The sequence below is a fragment of the Heloderma suspectum genome, chromosome 2 (assembly GCF_057233095.1).
Source record: "Heloderma suspectum isolate Gila_16-S chromosome 2, 16-S_ref, whole genome shotgun sequence".
Classification (NCBI taxonomy): Eukaryota; Metazoa; Chordata; class Lepidosauria; order Squamata; family Helodermatidae; genus Heloderma; species Heloderma suspectum.
Window position 1 is genome coordinate 70,210,799 of NC_139459.1, and position 16,650 is coordinate 70,227,448.

General features: G+C 38.5%; 1 protein-coding gene across 2 annotated transcripts in view; it reads right to left on the minus strand.

Annotated features, from left to right (window-relative positions):
• EFNA5 (ephrin A5) overlaps positions 1–16,650 on the minus strand; it is a 287,959-nt gene that overhangs the window by 16,917 nt on the left and 254,392 nt on the right. The window contains exons 3-4 of one of the 2 annotated variants that reach the window (XM_084833834.1): positions 3,663–3,728; positions 3,187–3,267 (exon numbers count right to left, since the gene is read on the minus strand). In XM_084833834.1, coding sequence (XP_084689960.1) covers positions 3,187–3,267; positions 3,663–3,728 — 147 coding nt within the window. The remainder of the gene's footprint in view (positions 1–3,186; positions 3,268–3,662; positions 3,729–16,650) is intronic. The other variant, XM_084833835.1, reaches the window with a different exon arrangement.

Here is a 16,650-nt window from a genome sequence, read left to right on the forward strand (position 1 = left end):
GTTTGATAACTAGTGTTGTATAGTGGTTAGAGCAGGGGTGGGAAACGCTGGGAGGTCAGGATGCAACTGTTACCCCGCAGGCTGCATCCCCCCATGGGTGCCGAAAATTGGGGGAGGGATTTTTTTTAATAAAAACAAAATGGCACCCATAGCTGCTATGGAGAGCCAAAGGGATCAAAATTAATTTGTTTGCATGCTAATTTTGACCCTTTGGGGACTCTGTAGCAGCTATAGACATGATTTTGTTTGAAAAAACATTTTTTTAAAAAATATTTTTTGGGTACCCCCAAAATTTTGGGAGGTGGTGGGAACAGCACTGGGGGGCTGCAGGGGCCACATAGGCCAAATACGGCCTGCATGTTGCCCACCCCTGGGTTAGCATGTTGGACTGGGACTAGCATCCCCACTTGGACATGAAACTCACTAGGTGACTTTGGGCCAGACGCTGACTCTCAGCCTAACCTACCTCACAGGGTTGTTAAAGGATAAAATGAAGAGGAGGAGGCTCATGTAAGCTACTTTGGGTTCCTTGGAGGAAAAATAAATAAATAACAAGAACATTAAATGGGGAACTCAGCAAATATATTGGCAGTTCCCCAATATTTAAATATCCTCTGAGGAAAGCACTGGGGGTGGGGGGAGGACATTGGAATATGGGTTAAACATTAGAAAAAGCTTCTTAACTACAAAAATAATTCAACAATGTGACACAATGACCGTGTGCGTGCGTGCGTGCGTGCGTGTGAGAGAGAGAGATGGTCTTCATTGTTTAAGGTTTTCAGAAGAATGTTTTAGGTTTGTGATTTATCCTGCTACAGATACTCTAAAGTGAAGTTTACTCAATCAATATGGTTGTTCACAATGGAACATAAAGTTATGCATAACTGTCTTGGAATATGGCCTCTCTGTTTGATTACCTGAATATTGTGTTGTCTGATATGCTCTGCTGTAATGCTCGCACTCTGTTACTAGGTGTCACTATAGAACTGTTTATGCAGCTAACTTCATGGCTCTGGGATTTGTAGATGTAACAGTTCCCAAGTTCCTCCCTCCATATGCAAAAAGCCTCTCCTTCCTTAACTATGGATTAAGCTTAATTCAGCATCCGCTTTAACTACAGAGAAGCTGCTTAGCAAGTCATGATTAAGATAGAATCCTGGTTAGCATTAACTGTGGTTAAAGCCAACAGGAAAAATGCAGCAGGAAATTCACATGCAAGAAGGAATGGCTGGCTGGAAGGAATGCATAATCCCATGGCACACTGCTTATCTCTTAACATTAATTAAGGGCAATGGGCCTTAGAGACAATCTGCTAATATTAACAGTTGGCCTTTCATCCATTCTCCATCATAGGAGGAAGAAACCTTCCCAATTCCACAGGATAAGACAACCCTTCTTTTATACAAAGCAGCAATTATGTGGAAAAACTGAAACAAAATCATGTGACAGGACAAGACTATACTCAAATGTAGCAGAAGTTATTTTCCATCTCACAGGCTTGAATATGGATACAAAGAACAAATACCACTGTATGCTCCCCCTAAGATTCTGTATTTGTTGAACAATGCCGAAAGCTGCTTAAGTAGAAGCAATGTCTATATACATATTATGCAGACAGTTTAGCATTAAAATTCCCTTGGTACTTTCACTATAAAAATGGAACTGGGAAAATTGCCTAGTTCACACCAGTTAGAAGTATCCTTTGAAATAACCTAAAAGAAAAAAGCTTATTGCAGATGGGATTGCAAAAATAAATGTATTTGCAAGTAATTATTAGTAAAACATGTTGTAAACAGTCAGCTGGCAGTGTGCATATTTGAATCCATACACACATTCAACATTTATACACATACATATTTTAATGAGCACAAACCAGCTAAAATTATGGAGATCTAAGTCCTACTGGTTTCAGTGTGGGACAGCTGGGTATGTGCTCAATCCCACTGAAATCAGAGACATTTAAAAGTGTTTAACTGGCAGAATTGCACCCTTAATTTGCAGAGCAAAACTTCCAAATGTGTGCATATCTTATTCATACTTATGTAAGCATTTGAGCCGCAGGAAGTCTTTTAAAGCATACTTACTTATCCCCAAAAAAGATCAGCCTGAACATTAATATACTTAGTAAGACACATTCACTTAGGTATTACAGGGATCTACATGAACACTCTAGGCAGCTTTCATATGTGATATTAGTTTAAAAGTACAGAAGGACAGATAACAATAACTGGTAAGAAGCAAGCTGTTCCCATTTTAAAGCCTGCAATAATTTCTATTTTACTCACAAGAACTTACTTGATATTTGCTCTAACACAGAGATCAAGGTGACATTTTTGCAAAGGCAGTTAAATAATATAAAATTATGTACAGCAATTGGAAAAATGTATTATTTAGGAAAACACTGGCTGGGTTCACACAACACAACAACCCACACTCAGGGTTGAGGATTGATTGTGAGTTGTCATTGACCCATGGGTTGTTGTTGAACCGTGGGTTGCTGTGTTGTGTGAATCCAGCCACGCTACAAAAACATGGTTTGTTAACCACGAACAACCCACAAAGAGAACCTATGATTTGCTGTTGGGTTGTGAACTGTAGGTTGTTGTGATTAACAAACCATGGCTTGTTAGTGCAGCTGGGTTCATACAACACAACAACCCATGGTTCAACAACAACTCACACTCAATCCATACTTGAGCATGGGTTGTCATGTTGTGTGAACCCAATCACTGTCTTATCAGTTGTGTATTATGGAGAGGACAACTGCTTCTTTAAATGCTTTTAAGTGCTCACAGGAAACACATAAATGAACAATATTTAAAGTATTTATACACATACACATTTTCTTTTAAGCATTTACCTCCTGAATGGATACTGTGGTGCGGCAACTTACTATAAAAATGGGGTGGGAATGGGGACGGAATAATTACTAAATTTTAAAATTTGGGATGCCATGTTTGAGTAAATAAGTTGTCATGGAAAAAGCATAGTTTGCCTCCCATCCATTACAAGAGAATACTAGCACTAGCAAATGAGATATACCATAAGCAATATTAGCACTGCGAGAAATGAGTAAAAGCAGAGTCATTTTACCATGCAAACCATGCAGAGAGAAAGAGGAGAAGAGAAGCAAAGCACCAGAAGGATAGAGGCATTTGTTAAAAGAGATTCTCTAAGCATACTAACCTGCTGGTTCTAATGAATTTTCTACTTTGTCGTTAACATCGAAAACACGATCATGAACACCTATAGTTTTCATACAGTTGTCTATAACAAAAATAGAGATAACAGCCAAATATGTTAGTGAGACACCCTTAAATTCCCCATTTCCCTTTTTTGTTGTTGTTCTATCTGATTTCTATTTCTATTATATGTATGTATTTATATCTTTGCTGTGGCACACTTCCAGATGCCACAATCATTGTCGTTTTGTACAACAGTTTAAGAAACAACAAGTTAGCAACTGCTATGTACTTAAAACAAATAAGAAAAAAGCTTTGTGAAAAATGATAAAAAGATATGGTGAAAACAAAAAATGCCGCTATATAGAACAGATACCACACAGGATTTAAGAGTAAAAAGAAGTTTTTACTGCTGTTTAACAGACCAAACAAAGCATGCGCTATAAAGCCACCCTCTAAAGCAAGATCTAAAGAACTTACTTGCAGGCCGTACAAAGACTTTCAGCTTTAGACAGGACCTCCTCCCATTATCAGGGATTGCAGATGCTGTTGATGAGAGGGGGAGGAAGGGAAAACATAGTTAGTCTTTGTCCTAAAGGCATTATATTCTACATTCTTCTTTTCCCAAGATAACACATGCATGGCATGTAAAAAAAAGAAGAAAGGAAATTATCAGGGACATTCTGAACAGAAAGTAAACTTTCAAGACCACCCCATTGCTCTTCTTCCAAAAGTAAGGAAACAGCGGTGCAACAACAGTGCACGATAAGTCAATGGGAGAGGCCACAGAACCAACCCGCCAAACTCTATCCCTTAACCCAAATAACCCTCTTCATAAACTAAAAATAGAGTCTATTCTATAGCAAATAGATGCTGGCCCTCAGAACAAAGCTGAGCTGTTGATCTTGCTTCAGGAACCAATTTATATAACCAAGCTGCCCTGCAGTGCACACATAGAGCAAGTTCCACAACTGTGGGTGTGAGGGTTGTTCCATGTGGCAAGCTATTTCACACCACAAGTAACATTAAGAAAGGGGGTCCTGTGGGATGCTGGCCTAGCAAAGACTACAGTTCCCACATGGTAGTGAATGGACACATATAGAGGCTTCTTTTCAGCAAAATTTAAATCTACAACCATGCAAATGCTAGGTTATGTGACTCTGACTCATAAGCTCCATATACATGCTGAAGGGCAATGCTGCTCTCTTTTCCATTTATAATCTAAGATTATAATCTATCAAACTTGGTAAATCAGAAAACATAACAAAAGACTTCAAAGTCAACTTGAAGATACATTAAATCTGTGCATACATTTAAAGTGTCTGATTTTGTTAACTGATATTTGTTAGTGGCCACTGGCACCCCCCCCACACACACACACACAAATATGGGGGTCCCAATAGAAGCTTCCCTGCTGAGGCTAGTAGCAGATTAAGGGGTGAGGTGATTTTCATTAGGACTTTGACATGGGGAAAAAGGATTTTTACAAAGCCCTACCTACAAGGTATAGTTCTGATCCCAATCCCACCGCCCCACCAGTTGCTATTTAAATAACAAAAACTAGACACATTAAACATGTTTTCTAGTTTGGCCCTGAGCTTATAGTTATGGTAATGGAACAGGCTGGAAAAAACATACTTTTAAGCCAACCAGACATAGGTCATACTCAGCCTGAGCATGTGCCTGTGCATAATCACATTGTTCAATTCCCTAGAACTGAGTCAAACATTTTGAAAAAGGATACAAGGACCGTAACATCTCTGATTGTAGGTAAGCTGAATCAAATGTTGAATGCTTCCTCCCAGTTACAAAATCCTCGCACCTGGAAAGCTAGCATGGAACGCTAGCAAAGTACAAAGATTCTAAGATAGCTTTCTCTCTGGCTTTTCATGTGCAGAGATATTGTGAAATACACAAGCATTCAACAAAACATACTTGCTTTGTTCCTCCAAAAATTTTTTTGAGGAGGAACAGTTCTGTAAGTATCTTATTCTGTGTTTTTGTGAATGCCTAAAACAGCTCTAAGAGCAGAAGTCATGGTAGAAGCCAATGGTTCAATTCACATGGCTATTTTTCATATCGTAAGATGGGTACAGGAAATTGTACCCAACATTTCCACATGCTAACATGTTCTTTTGATAATTACTCAAAAGTGATCATGTCATAAAAAATCTGATGGGGCTAAAACGTTTCTGTTGCTACTCCAGCTTGACTGATGTCTTAATTTCTTCTCATTGTACAAATATTTGTTTGAAGAACAAATACTTTTCCAGAAGTACTGATACAGTGTTGGATCAGCTCCTCCTGTTTACAGATGGGACTGCAATGCAGTAGCCGTTCCCACTAAAAGAAGGAGGGGGTGATTTCTGCAATCTCCTCTTCCTCCTGCAGCCCCTCATGCCACCGCCCACTTTGTTCAAAAGGTTTACCAACCCTCCACAGCAGATGTTCAGGGGGCATCTGCTATGGAGGTTGGTAAACCCTTTGAACGTGGGGCAGGACATTTTCCAGTGCTTTATTTTTCCACGAACAATTTTCCATTTCATAAGTTCATTAGTCACTATGAATGGATGCCAACTGCAAATACAATATTAGGCTAGCTTGGCAGCTTCAAAGTTGTAATTAGTGTTGTTCAGTGATTATCCGTAGCAAGTATGTGAGAGAATACATATATGTCATTGAAATACATGTATGTCTCAGTGTGAAATGGAACTAATAAGTAGCGACAGCGAGACTGAAGGAGCCCAACAATCTTAGTGGAAGAAAGTTGATCTGTGTTGAAATGAATGAGTGATTGTCAGCTTATCATGCACAGTTCTTTGGGATGCTAAAATTAATTAGTGCAGCCTTTCCCAACCTGTTTAATTGATGAATCTGCTTATCACAAACTGCCAAGAATTATATGTATTGTATCACTGCACGGTATGCTCTAGTGTGCATCATAGGAAAATAGAAGGATGGTTTATGGCACGTTCAGATGTCAGGCTTTCTATAAAAGTTTGGGAGCATAACATTGGAGGCAGACAGTATAACATTGATGATCTCATATAATATATGCTGCTGTTGATGACATAGCGCTGTAAAGAAAAGCAGTAAAGGTACGGGGAAATGCCTAGGTGAGCAGAGAAGAAAGTTGGTGGTAGTGGATGTCACAAAGTAGCCAAATGGCCTACGTTAGCTAGTTGGCTTGGAAAGGGTTGGGCAGACAGTACCCTCAAGACATAGGCTTAAAAATGCCATTGAGAAACAGGATTAGTAAGAAGCTGTGAGGATGATGTTTGTGGCAGACTTGAACTGGAGTTTGATGACAAAAAGAGGTTAGTCGTTTGTGTACACAGCCAGCCAATAACCCACAGCATTTAGCTTCAAGGTAAGAGGGGCTTACAGGGACTTAGGGAAAGACTTGCTTAAAAAAAGACACGCTGCTTTATAAAACAAGGGTTCTTGTAATAGAGCTACATTTTAGCTTATTCCAAGTGCTTCCTTCCATGCCCTAAAACTGCTACCTTTGATGATTTTGTTTACAACGAGGTGTATAGTGCACTTGGCTGTTCATGCATGCTGTCTGTTTCACTTTCTTTATTAACTACACTGTTATTCTATTTGCTGCTGCACCTTCACGTCACTGATTACATACGGGCACAGGCTTATTGTGCCTGCATTATTGATATGATGTAGATATAGACTAACAAAGAATAATGAACCAACTCCTTCAAACCTTGATTCATTGTACCCAATGCATATTTGCTGAAAATGATTGACAGGTTTAAGGACAGAGTGAAGGAAACCTAGAAAGGGGTCGGGGGGGGGGGTTCGAGCAGAATACGTCAGCACATGTTAAAAGTGTATGCCTCTTTGAATCAGAAACAAAACCGCACAGCAACGATGCTTCCTTGCTTTGGCTCATACTCACTGACAAGCAGTTAAGAAGTGCTAACAGCTGGCTTGGCTATAGACTTTCACTAAATCAAAGCTGGGAGGGGGGCTTTTCTACTGACATTTGCAGTAACTGCTGTGTTACAGGGCAGAATACTGCACTCAGTAGGGGCATCCAGGAAACTGGGTCCTTCCTTTAGCCCCTGATGAATGTACAAATGCTACTCAGGCTGCTTAACAAAATAGGAATACTGTATTCCCTACCAAACAACATGGACATGGCTACACAAGTAAATTGCTTCCCTTGTTAGCCTAAGCAAAAATGTGCATTTGATTATTTCCTGTTCCATCCAGTCTTTTAATTGATTTTACAAATGACACAGAGAGGAGTGTACAGCATATTCAAAGGCAGGATGTCAGTTTTTACATTCATACTTGGAAGCTATTCTTTGCTTTTGCAAAATAAAGACAGCATGTGCTTTGCTGCTCTATATACTACCTGGTGTATTTTCCCCTCTGATAAACACAAAGGCCATCTTTTCCATCGGCTGCCTTTCTTATTATAATCACTTTTACCACAACGAAAGGTGGCATATGCATAAACTGCTGCCTGAATAATGCTTATAGGGTAGTTTTACCCCTGCATACCACGGGGCAGTTTTAATCTTTCATGCCCAAGCCATATTAATGAAATCAGTTTTGCATTAATTCACACAGTGCTGACAGGTAAGAGAGTTGTTTTGGAGCTCTTTTCCCAATCTACAATGATAGGTAATTGTTCCCAAGAGTAAATGCACACCTCTTACAATCTTGGTGGTGCCAGATAGCAAGAATAAGATTGACATTCACACATACCCACACCATTTAGAAATTAGGGACATCTATACTCAAGCAGGGTAATTTCCCTCAGTTTTTCTTTGTTGCTTTTTAGCTTCTTTGACTTTGAAACAAAGCTATGATAACTATACCTCAAATGCATTAAATAAACCACAAGAGTAAAACACTATTAGGTATTACTAATCTAGATTCCAAAATGCAGGTTGATTCCAAACTTCCATAACAAAAATGTGTATCTTTATAAATTAACTAATTTCTATCTTTAGTAAGAGTTCATCACTAATTTCTTTTATGAGTCATTTTGATTAGTGAATTCAAGGCACATCTCATGACTTGAACAGAAAATGTGAGCTGATATAATAGATAACTCTAACCTAGTAACTACTTAAACTTTCTTTTGACTGAAAGATGGAATCTAACTCTGTTTACCTAACATGTGTACAAAATGCCAAGAATCTCTACATGCCATTTTAGGCACTACTGAGAAAATCATTTTCAAACCATTCAGGTTTCAATTATTTCTCATGATGAAAAAGGGTTTCACTCAAATTCTCAAAATGTTGAAAGTGTAAAAAATCTAAAATTGAATTTATGTATGTTGTCTTCTGGTTTACACTGCACCATATTCTTGTGCAGAACAGAGCCACAGGTGGGCCACAGGAGCATATATAAACTCCAACGATTTGCAACAGAGTTCATGATGGGGAAATTGGAAGCAGAGATCAAAGGATGGATAGGGAATCTCCTTCATCCCTCTACTTCACCCCCCCACCCCATCACTGTACATTTCAAAAGTCTCCACTTGAAAACTTGGTAAGACTAAATGTAGAGTTGAAAATCGAACAGACTTTCTGTTTTTAAACCATGTCCCCACATTTGCATTTCATTTTCATCCACTTGCACCCTAGAAGACCCTCAAACCAACTGCAAGGGCTTAAATAAGGCTGAGAAAGAGTGGGCGGTAGGCTACCTGTTCCCTCCCAGCTAAAAGAGTATCTATAGGTGTTCAGCAAATCCTACCTCAACTACTACAGCCAATGGATTCCAAGAACAAAGGCACTTAATAATATTTTAAAATATATAACCTACAGTGGTGAGAAAAAGTTTGTGAACCCTAATGATAATTATGGAAATCCATAGTTGTACTATGATAGCCTTTGCGAATCAAAACCAGTCTTTTTCTAAATATCCAATAGGGTTTATATTAACCAATTTTGTGTCTTGTGAAATAAAACAATGTATACATTAGGCAAACAATGGGTACTTAAGAGTCAGGGTATGTGCAAAAGTAAGTGAACCCCTGGTTGCATCAGCTTAATTAAAGGGAATAATTAGAATCAGGTGTTTAAGTAATTAGGTAGATCTTCAGGGGATCTCACCCTATTAAAGCATCAGAAACTCTGTGTGTGTGGAAACATGTCATGCTACAATCAAAAGACCTCTCTGAGGACCTCAGAAAAGCAGTTATTGCTACTCATCAGTCTAGAAAGGGTTACAAAACAATTTCTAAGGATTTGGACCAATCCACTGTCAGACAGATAGTCTACAAATGGAAAAGGTTCAAGACCACCGTCACACTGCCCAGGAGTGGCCGTCCTACCAAAATCTCTCCAAGAACAAACCACCGCATCATCTAGGAAGTAAAAAAGAACCCCAGAATAACATCCAAGGATCTGCAGGCCACTCTTGCCTTGGCCAATGTTCATGACTCAACGATCAGAAAAAGCCTGAACAGGAATGGTGTTCATGGGAGGATAGCCGGGAGGAAACCACTGCTCTCTAAAAAGAACACTGCTACCCATCTGAAGTTTGCTAAAGATCTCATAGATGAACCCCAAGACTTCTGGAACAATGTTCTCTAGAAAGACGAGTCAAAAATAGAACTTTCTAGCCTCAATGAGAAACGTTATGTTTGGCAAAAACAACCACAACACTGAGTTCGAACAGAAGAACCTCATCCCAAATGTTAAGCATGGTTGTGGGAATGTGATAGTATGGGCCTGCTTTGCTGCCTCAAGACCTGGATAGCTTACCATCATTGACACAACTATGAATTCTGGAGTGTATCAGAAGACTCTATAGGAGAATATCTGTATGTGAGCTGAAGCTGAACCAAAAGTGGGTCATGCAACAAGACAATGATCCTAAACATATAAGCAGGTCTACAAAAGAATGGCTGTGAAAGAAGAAATTCTGTGTTTTAGAATGGCTTAGTCAAAGTCTGGACCTAAACCCCATTGAAATGTTGTGCCAGGACCTGAAGGAAGCTGTTCATGAAAGAAAGCCCTCAAATGTCACTGTGTTGAAGCAGTCCTGTAAGGAGGAATGGACCAAAATTCCTCAAAACCAATGTGAGAGGCTGAACAACAATTATAGGAAACACTTACTTGAAATCATTGCTGCTCAAGGGGGTGCCACCAAGTACTGAATCTAAAGGTTCACATACTTTTTCACATATGGATACTGAATCTTGAATCAGTTGTGGATAAATGTTGAAAAGCATAATGTTTGTGTGTCATTTGTTTAATCAGGTTGTCTATTGTTCTTTATCTAGGATTATGGGGTTACATTAAGGTCTAAATAACATTTTAGGCTGGAAATATATGACAATCCTAAGTGGTTCACAAACTTTTTCTTGCCACTGTATGGTGACACTGCTGTATTGTCACTAAATTATGCACTTGCAAAGAGATACTTTGGGGAAATATCTCCCCAATTTTTATAAGCCTAGGATATTTCACAGGCTACTTTGACCTACCTCCAAAATGGTCTCCTTGGCTGTACCTCAAGATAATCAAGGTTTGTAATATATATAATTAATATCCACATCTCTCTGAAAATGCAAAGCAAGCTGTAGCCATTTAGGTGCTGGGATGACGTATGTTTTGTATCCCATAGCCATTTATCTTGCATTTGCTTTGAAAACAATCAGCACAAGCATCTGTTCTTAAAAACCATAGTACATCTCCTATTACTATAAGGTTCCCTCATCCCAAAATAACTTGCTAGAAAGATACTGTGAGCAACACTCTGTGTATATCCTGGTCCTACTGTTAGTCTACTTAAAATGTTTTTTGAAGAAAAATAATAATAATTTACTCTCTCTGTAGCATAGGTGGAGACAAGCAGATTTGTTCTGACTACGTGTGTAATCAATATTGCATATTTCTCTTTCCTAACTGAATGTTGCTTTTGCCTTTCCTTTGTATATCTGCGGAAGACCATTTGCACCACTGAAGAGTTTGTCTTAAGATTCCCTTCTCCCTGTCTTGTATGGTGTCAGAAGGCCCGATGTAAACCCAATGTGCTAAATGGTGGTTCTGACCTAGACGCACCTGCTTCATCTTAAAATAACTAAGCAAAAATATTAGCTCCATTAGAACGTCATTCCTTGCTGGGAGAGTGAAATTTGAACCAATCTCTCTCTCTTGTCATTCTAAAAAATTAGCTGTCTACAAAACTGGAATAGATATCCAGAAGTCACAAAATGCAGTCAAGCAATTCCAGTCTGCAAGATTTGCAACGTTAAAGCACAAAAGAATGAAGGAGCTGAACAAGCCCCATAATAAGTAAGGCAAATCTGAAAGTGACGTTTAGGCAGTCTTTCTGCCAAAGAAAGTTATAAGAACAAGGTCTTTAAGGTTTGTGAAAAAGTATTTATAGCAATGATTTGCCTTTAGCCATTTCAAGTACAATACTATTTTCATTAGACAAATCCAAGATCCACATAACCTTATAAAACCCTCAAATCTTAATTCTGTTAGCCAGAAGCACCAAAATTTCCAATACCCTTGTCAGCCCCAGAGATTTGGGAAGTTTCATTTTTAAAAACAGCCATCTGCTTCCTCCTTTATAAAGAAACGAGTTTGTGTGGGAGCATTAAAAATGCAGTTTCCTATTATGTTTGCCACAGGCAATATTTCTCAATTTGCAGGAGTCAAAAGAAAAGATAGCCTATTAGTTGTTAGCAGAGCTGAGCCTTTCCCCTGTAGGGTTTAGTGTGATTTACAGTACAACACAAATGTATATAGATTAGCCAGGTAAATGCAGTATTAAGCATTAATATTCTTCTCACAATGCAAACTGAAAAAAGTTTCACATTTACATAAACACTATTGAAAAAGTCTGCTGGAATTTAATGAGCCAACAAAAAAGTATGCATGTGTATGATATGCTGAAAAAAGAATTACACTTATTGATGAAAGTTCTTTAAACTATTTACTGATAGTAAATCATACACACACACACACACAAACACACACACACAGTATATATGAATGAATGAAACCAGACTAGGTATTTGACGCAAAAGGAATCCTTCAGAAATCTGTGCAGTTAAAAAAGATATTTGTGTCTCTACACTGACTCTGTTTTCAACACAAGAATTAAATGTCAAGTTGTGTCTAAATCTGATTGCTCATGGAGACTACTCCAGTACATTCATTACTTGCTCATTCTTGGTACTTGGTTTATCAAGCATGCATTCTGAGTAAATTGCTTTGCTACATAGCCGTAGGAGGTGACTCAACTTGCTAGCAACATTTGATCTCACCTAGTCTGCTGTATCTCTACATTTAATCATCAACAGGGTCAAGCTACCGACAAAGCGAAGGATTTTGATGTCTTGAGGAAAGAGACAGGAGGATGCCAGCTGCAGAAGGTGCAGCTCTAACAACAGCTGAAAGAAACTAAAAACCACTGTCAGAACATCTGTCTTGTAAGTTAAAAAAAGGAAGGGGAGAACTTGAGCCAAACACATGCACATGGATAGCTGATCAGACTGCATCCAACGACTTTTACAGGGAATGCTACCACAAGTGCCAGACAATAGGATATTTTTTATATGTCAGCTGTCAAATACAAAGGAGCTGCAGGTAGTTTCTATTTCTTGTAGTCTCACAAAGTTATTATCACTAGGGTCATTCAAATGTGAAATGAGAAGGAGCCTGCATTCTGTAAGAATAGATATGTATGCTTGGGTGCTGTCAGAAATTGCCCCCTTCCCCGCTGTCCCAAGCTGATTTAAGTGCCCCGAGGAGTAATGGATCTCCCACAGCTCAACATTCCATGTGTGACAGAGCCCCTGATTGCATGGAGGTTCTGTGCAAAGGTCATGCCGAATGCAAATGAGGGGAGCAGGGCCTGTGGGCATGATTCTGCTCCTTCCCTAATGTGTGCCCAGTCTATAGGGAATTAATATCTACTTAGTACTAAGGTATATGGGGCTGTGTGTTGTTAACATGCTTGCTCTGGACATGTTTCTCTAAACACATCCGCAGACTATTTCTCCATATTCAGGAAATAACCGTTACAGAATAGAAACAGAAGGGGAGAATTTAGCTGCTGGCTGGGGCTCGCATATTCAAAGCGGCAGCCAGTATGCACTGCACTATCCCCAGGGGTTAATTAACCCACAGTGCCTTGTCGTGATGTATGAATTCAGTCAAGAGTGTCTGTTGGCAAACTCACGAAGGATGCACAGGGGGAACTCTGTAAAGGGGGACTGTGGAGAACTCAGGGGAGACTCACTGAACTCAGGGATTCTAAGATTAATTATAGTCTTGATTACAAAGACTCATAAAAGTATATGGTGGTCCTGGAATAGCAATTTCAAGCCACACAAATGAAGACTATTGTCTTGTCCTGCTTAATGACAGAGGTACAGGCTTTAGGGAAGTTTAATGTACTTATAAAGGACACTTGAAATCTCAGGGCTCTCCATATCTAATCAGTAGGTGAACAGTGCTGCTTTGATTAGATTAGGACTGAGAAGATTGAGCATTAACAATTTCAGGAGGCCCCTCGCCAGAGGAATACACTCCCTTGTCCATTGCAATTGTGGGTTTTGGTGGGAAACGTTCGAGAGCACTTTGTCCTAGTTTCCTATATTCTTTACTAGGTCATCGACCCAGATCAAATGTGTCTTTTGAGCCAAGGTTCTTGTGAGAGGATACACAAAATGGTGGTGGAATAATACTCTCTGGCAACAGTTATGTATGAAACTTCAGGTTTCTAGCTAGGTATGCTCTGTTCTAACTGTTACACATCACAGCCTCTATTCTGATAAAAGATGTACAAATGCCCCATTCTTAGAATTTTCTAGTAATCTTAACATCCTGGGTTAGGTGAGTTCCAAATTGTAACTCTATAGGTGAGGTGAATGTATTTTAAATATTTTAGATCCCTGTTTTAAGGGAGTATTGTACACATGCCCCACTTTCATCTTGGAATACATATATTTTTGAAAATCAGCTTTTAGATCATGTGAACGTACTCTAATAATTTTGACAAGTCCATGAATCACTTAGTGAGTGAAGCCCAAACATATCTCAACAGAAAACAAACACCTGAGATCTGCAACCAAAGTTTTGAATTAATATGTTAACAAAGTCAACGGTTACCTTTCCAAATTGTTTCTTACTAACCCATCCCAGTATCTCAAAGTTTCTGATCTACTGTAAGGTACACGTCTGGTTGAAAACTGTGTAGAATAAAACTAGTTTTCATATCAAATCTAATTGAACAACTTTCAAACTATTTATGGTTATGCTATTCTAATTATACCAGCTTTCCAATATTTTTCTCCATCAGAAGATTTAGTACAGTCTAGTCCTATATTTCTCTCAGTCCATTATCTGCTTTAGAGAAAGATATAATACAGAAAACGTTCGATTATAGGCCAGTTGATGCAATGAAGCCGGATGGCTTTTAAACTTCAGGACAAGATAAAAAGAAAATGCAAAGAATCCTATTGTGTGTGGTGCTGAGTTTCACCTTAAGCCAAAATGTCCTTAGGAGTCATTCTACAGACAATGAGGTCCACACTCCGACTAAATATGTTCCAGACTGGTTCAAGAAAGATCAACCTGAGATGTTTCTTCTTACTGGTTTTTTTTTTTAAACCTTTTTGAACTTCTTCAGGGCATCAATAATTGTTTCTTTTCTTTTCGACTGTGATGATTGTACTAAGCCTTGATCCTCCACTTCCTAACTGCCACAAAAAAGGAAAGCCGAGGCGTCTGTATTTTAAACAGAAATTCAGTACATCTCCCCATAGTGTGGATCTGTGTGCCTGCTCAGTCTGCTGTCCAGGTGCTAAATGTTCTTGAGCAACATCAAGGTCCCTGCTTTCCCTTCTTAGGGTACTTTACCTTTAAAATACTCTGCCTGAACATCCCTTCAAACAGAGGATGCCTTTGAAAAGAGGACTGTTCTCTAACAGCCCTTCAAATAGAGGACTGTCCACTGTAAAATAGGACACATAGCCACCAACCCCCTGCCCCCAGGCTTCTTAATTTCAGCAGCCCAGTTGAAGAAGGGAGAGGCTTTTTAGTTGTTGCTGTTGTTAAACAATTGGGAGTTTGAAAGCAGTAGATCCCAACCTACTTTCTTCCCACCTGTGCTTTAATTTAGTGTAGCTGCTGCAAGAGTTGGAACTGGTCATTCCTTGCAAATATGCAACACAAAACCCAGGCATCTGGCACCATGGAATGAGTTTTTAATTGACCCTGGATTCGTTTTATGGTTTGGCTGATTGTTCAAACTTTTTAGATATGTACATGTTCTCTCTGTGTATATTGTCTGATGTATCTTTTTATGTTTTTAAATTTTGCATATTGTATTTTTAATGTTTTTAATATTTGTAAACCACCCAGAGAGCCTCAGCTATAGGGTGGTATAAGAAAATGTAATTAATAATAATAATAATTTAAAAAAATAGAATGGATATGTCTTACAGGACAATAAATTATTCTTGCTCAAGCTTGTACAACTCCTCCAAATGGTGGAGCAGTGCAACAGGTCCTGTCCAGTACATTGATAGCATCTGTGTTGTGGAGGGGAGGAACTCATACTTTTCAGCCACCACAGGAACTAAGTTCCAGTCCAGGAACATATACACTAGAGCTTTACATTTCATACTTCTACTGGGACATATCAAGGCAGTGTAACTTGTAATGTTCCAGAAGCAAAATCTCCTTGCGTTTCCAAACTATATTAAAAATAATACAAAGCAAAGCACTGTTATTTCTTAAAAGTGAATAAAAGGAATTTGTTTTCATTTTTAAAATTAATGTTCTCTAACTGAATCTGAAAAAATCCACGGAAATCCTAATTAACTTCCTGTAGGCAAGACATATTCTGATGGACACATTAGTCCTGTGAGTGACTGCCATTAAAAAAACAAGCCCCTGTAAAGCTATATGTAAACTATCATGGTGTTTGTTGATTTTTAATGATATGTGATAAATCAACTGATCTTGATTATCCAATAATTAATCTAATACTTAATCATTTTATCATTATGGACGGGAGCACTACCACCATTCTGAATTTTTATCTTTATAGATTAAAAATGTAAGCAGTCTAGAAAACCTTTTAGCCCACATGGTGAATTTTGATAACATTTTACCTTTGCAAAATGTTATCAAACACAAAGACAAATTATGAAGTACACTGTTGGTCAAGGCAAAGCACTTAAGCTTCAAGTAGAGATTTACAGCCCATGCTTAAATTCGGCTGACATGTGCCAAAAATGTGTGTCAGAAGAAACGATTTAACATTTGTCATTTAGTTAGCTACAAGTGAATCTTATCATTACATATAAATGACAAAATCAAGTAATCTCTCTTGGGAATATTAATCCAAGGCCATATAAAAATATATAAATCCTGGGAACTCTGCAAGTTCAGGAAAAGAGTTGGCTGAGATCTATTATTTTTATTACGTAAAAAAAGGAAAACATAATTAACAGATA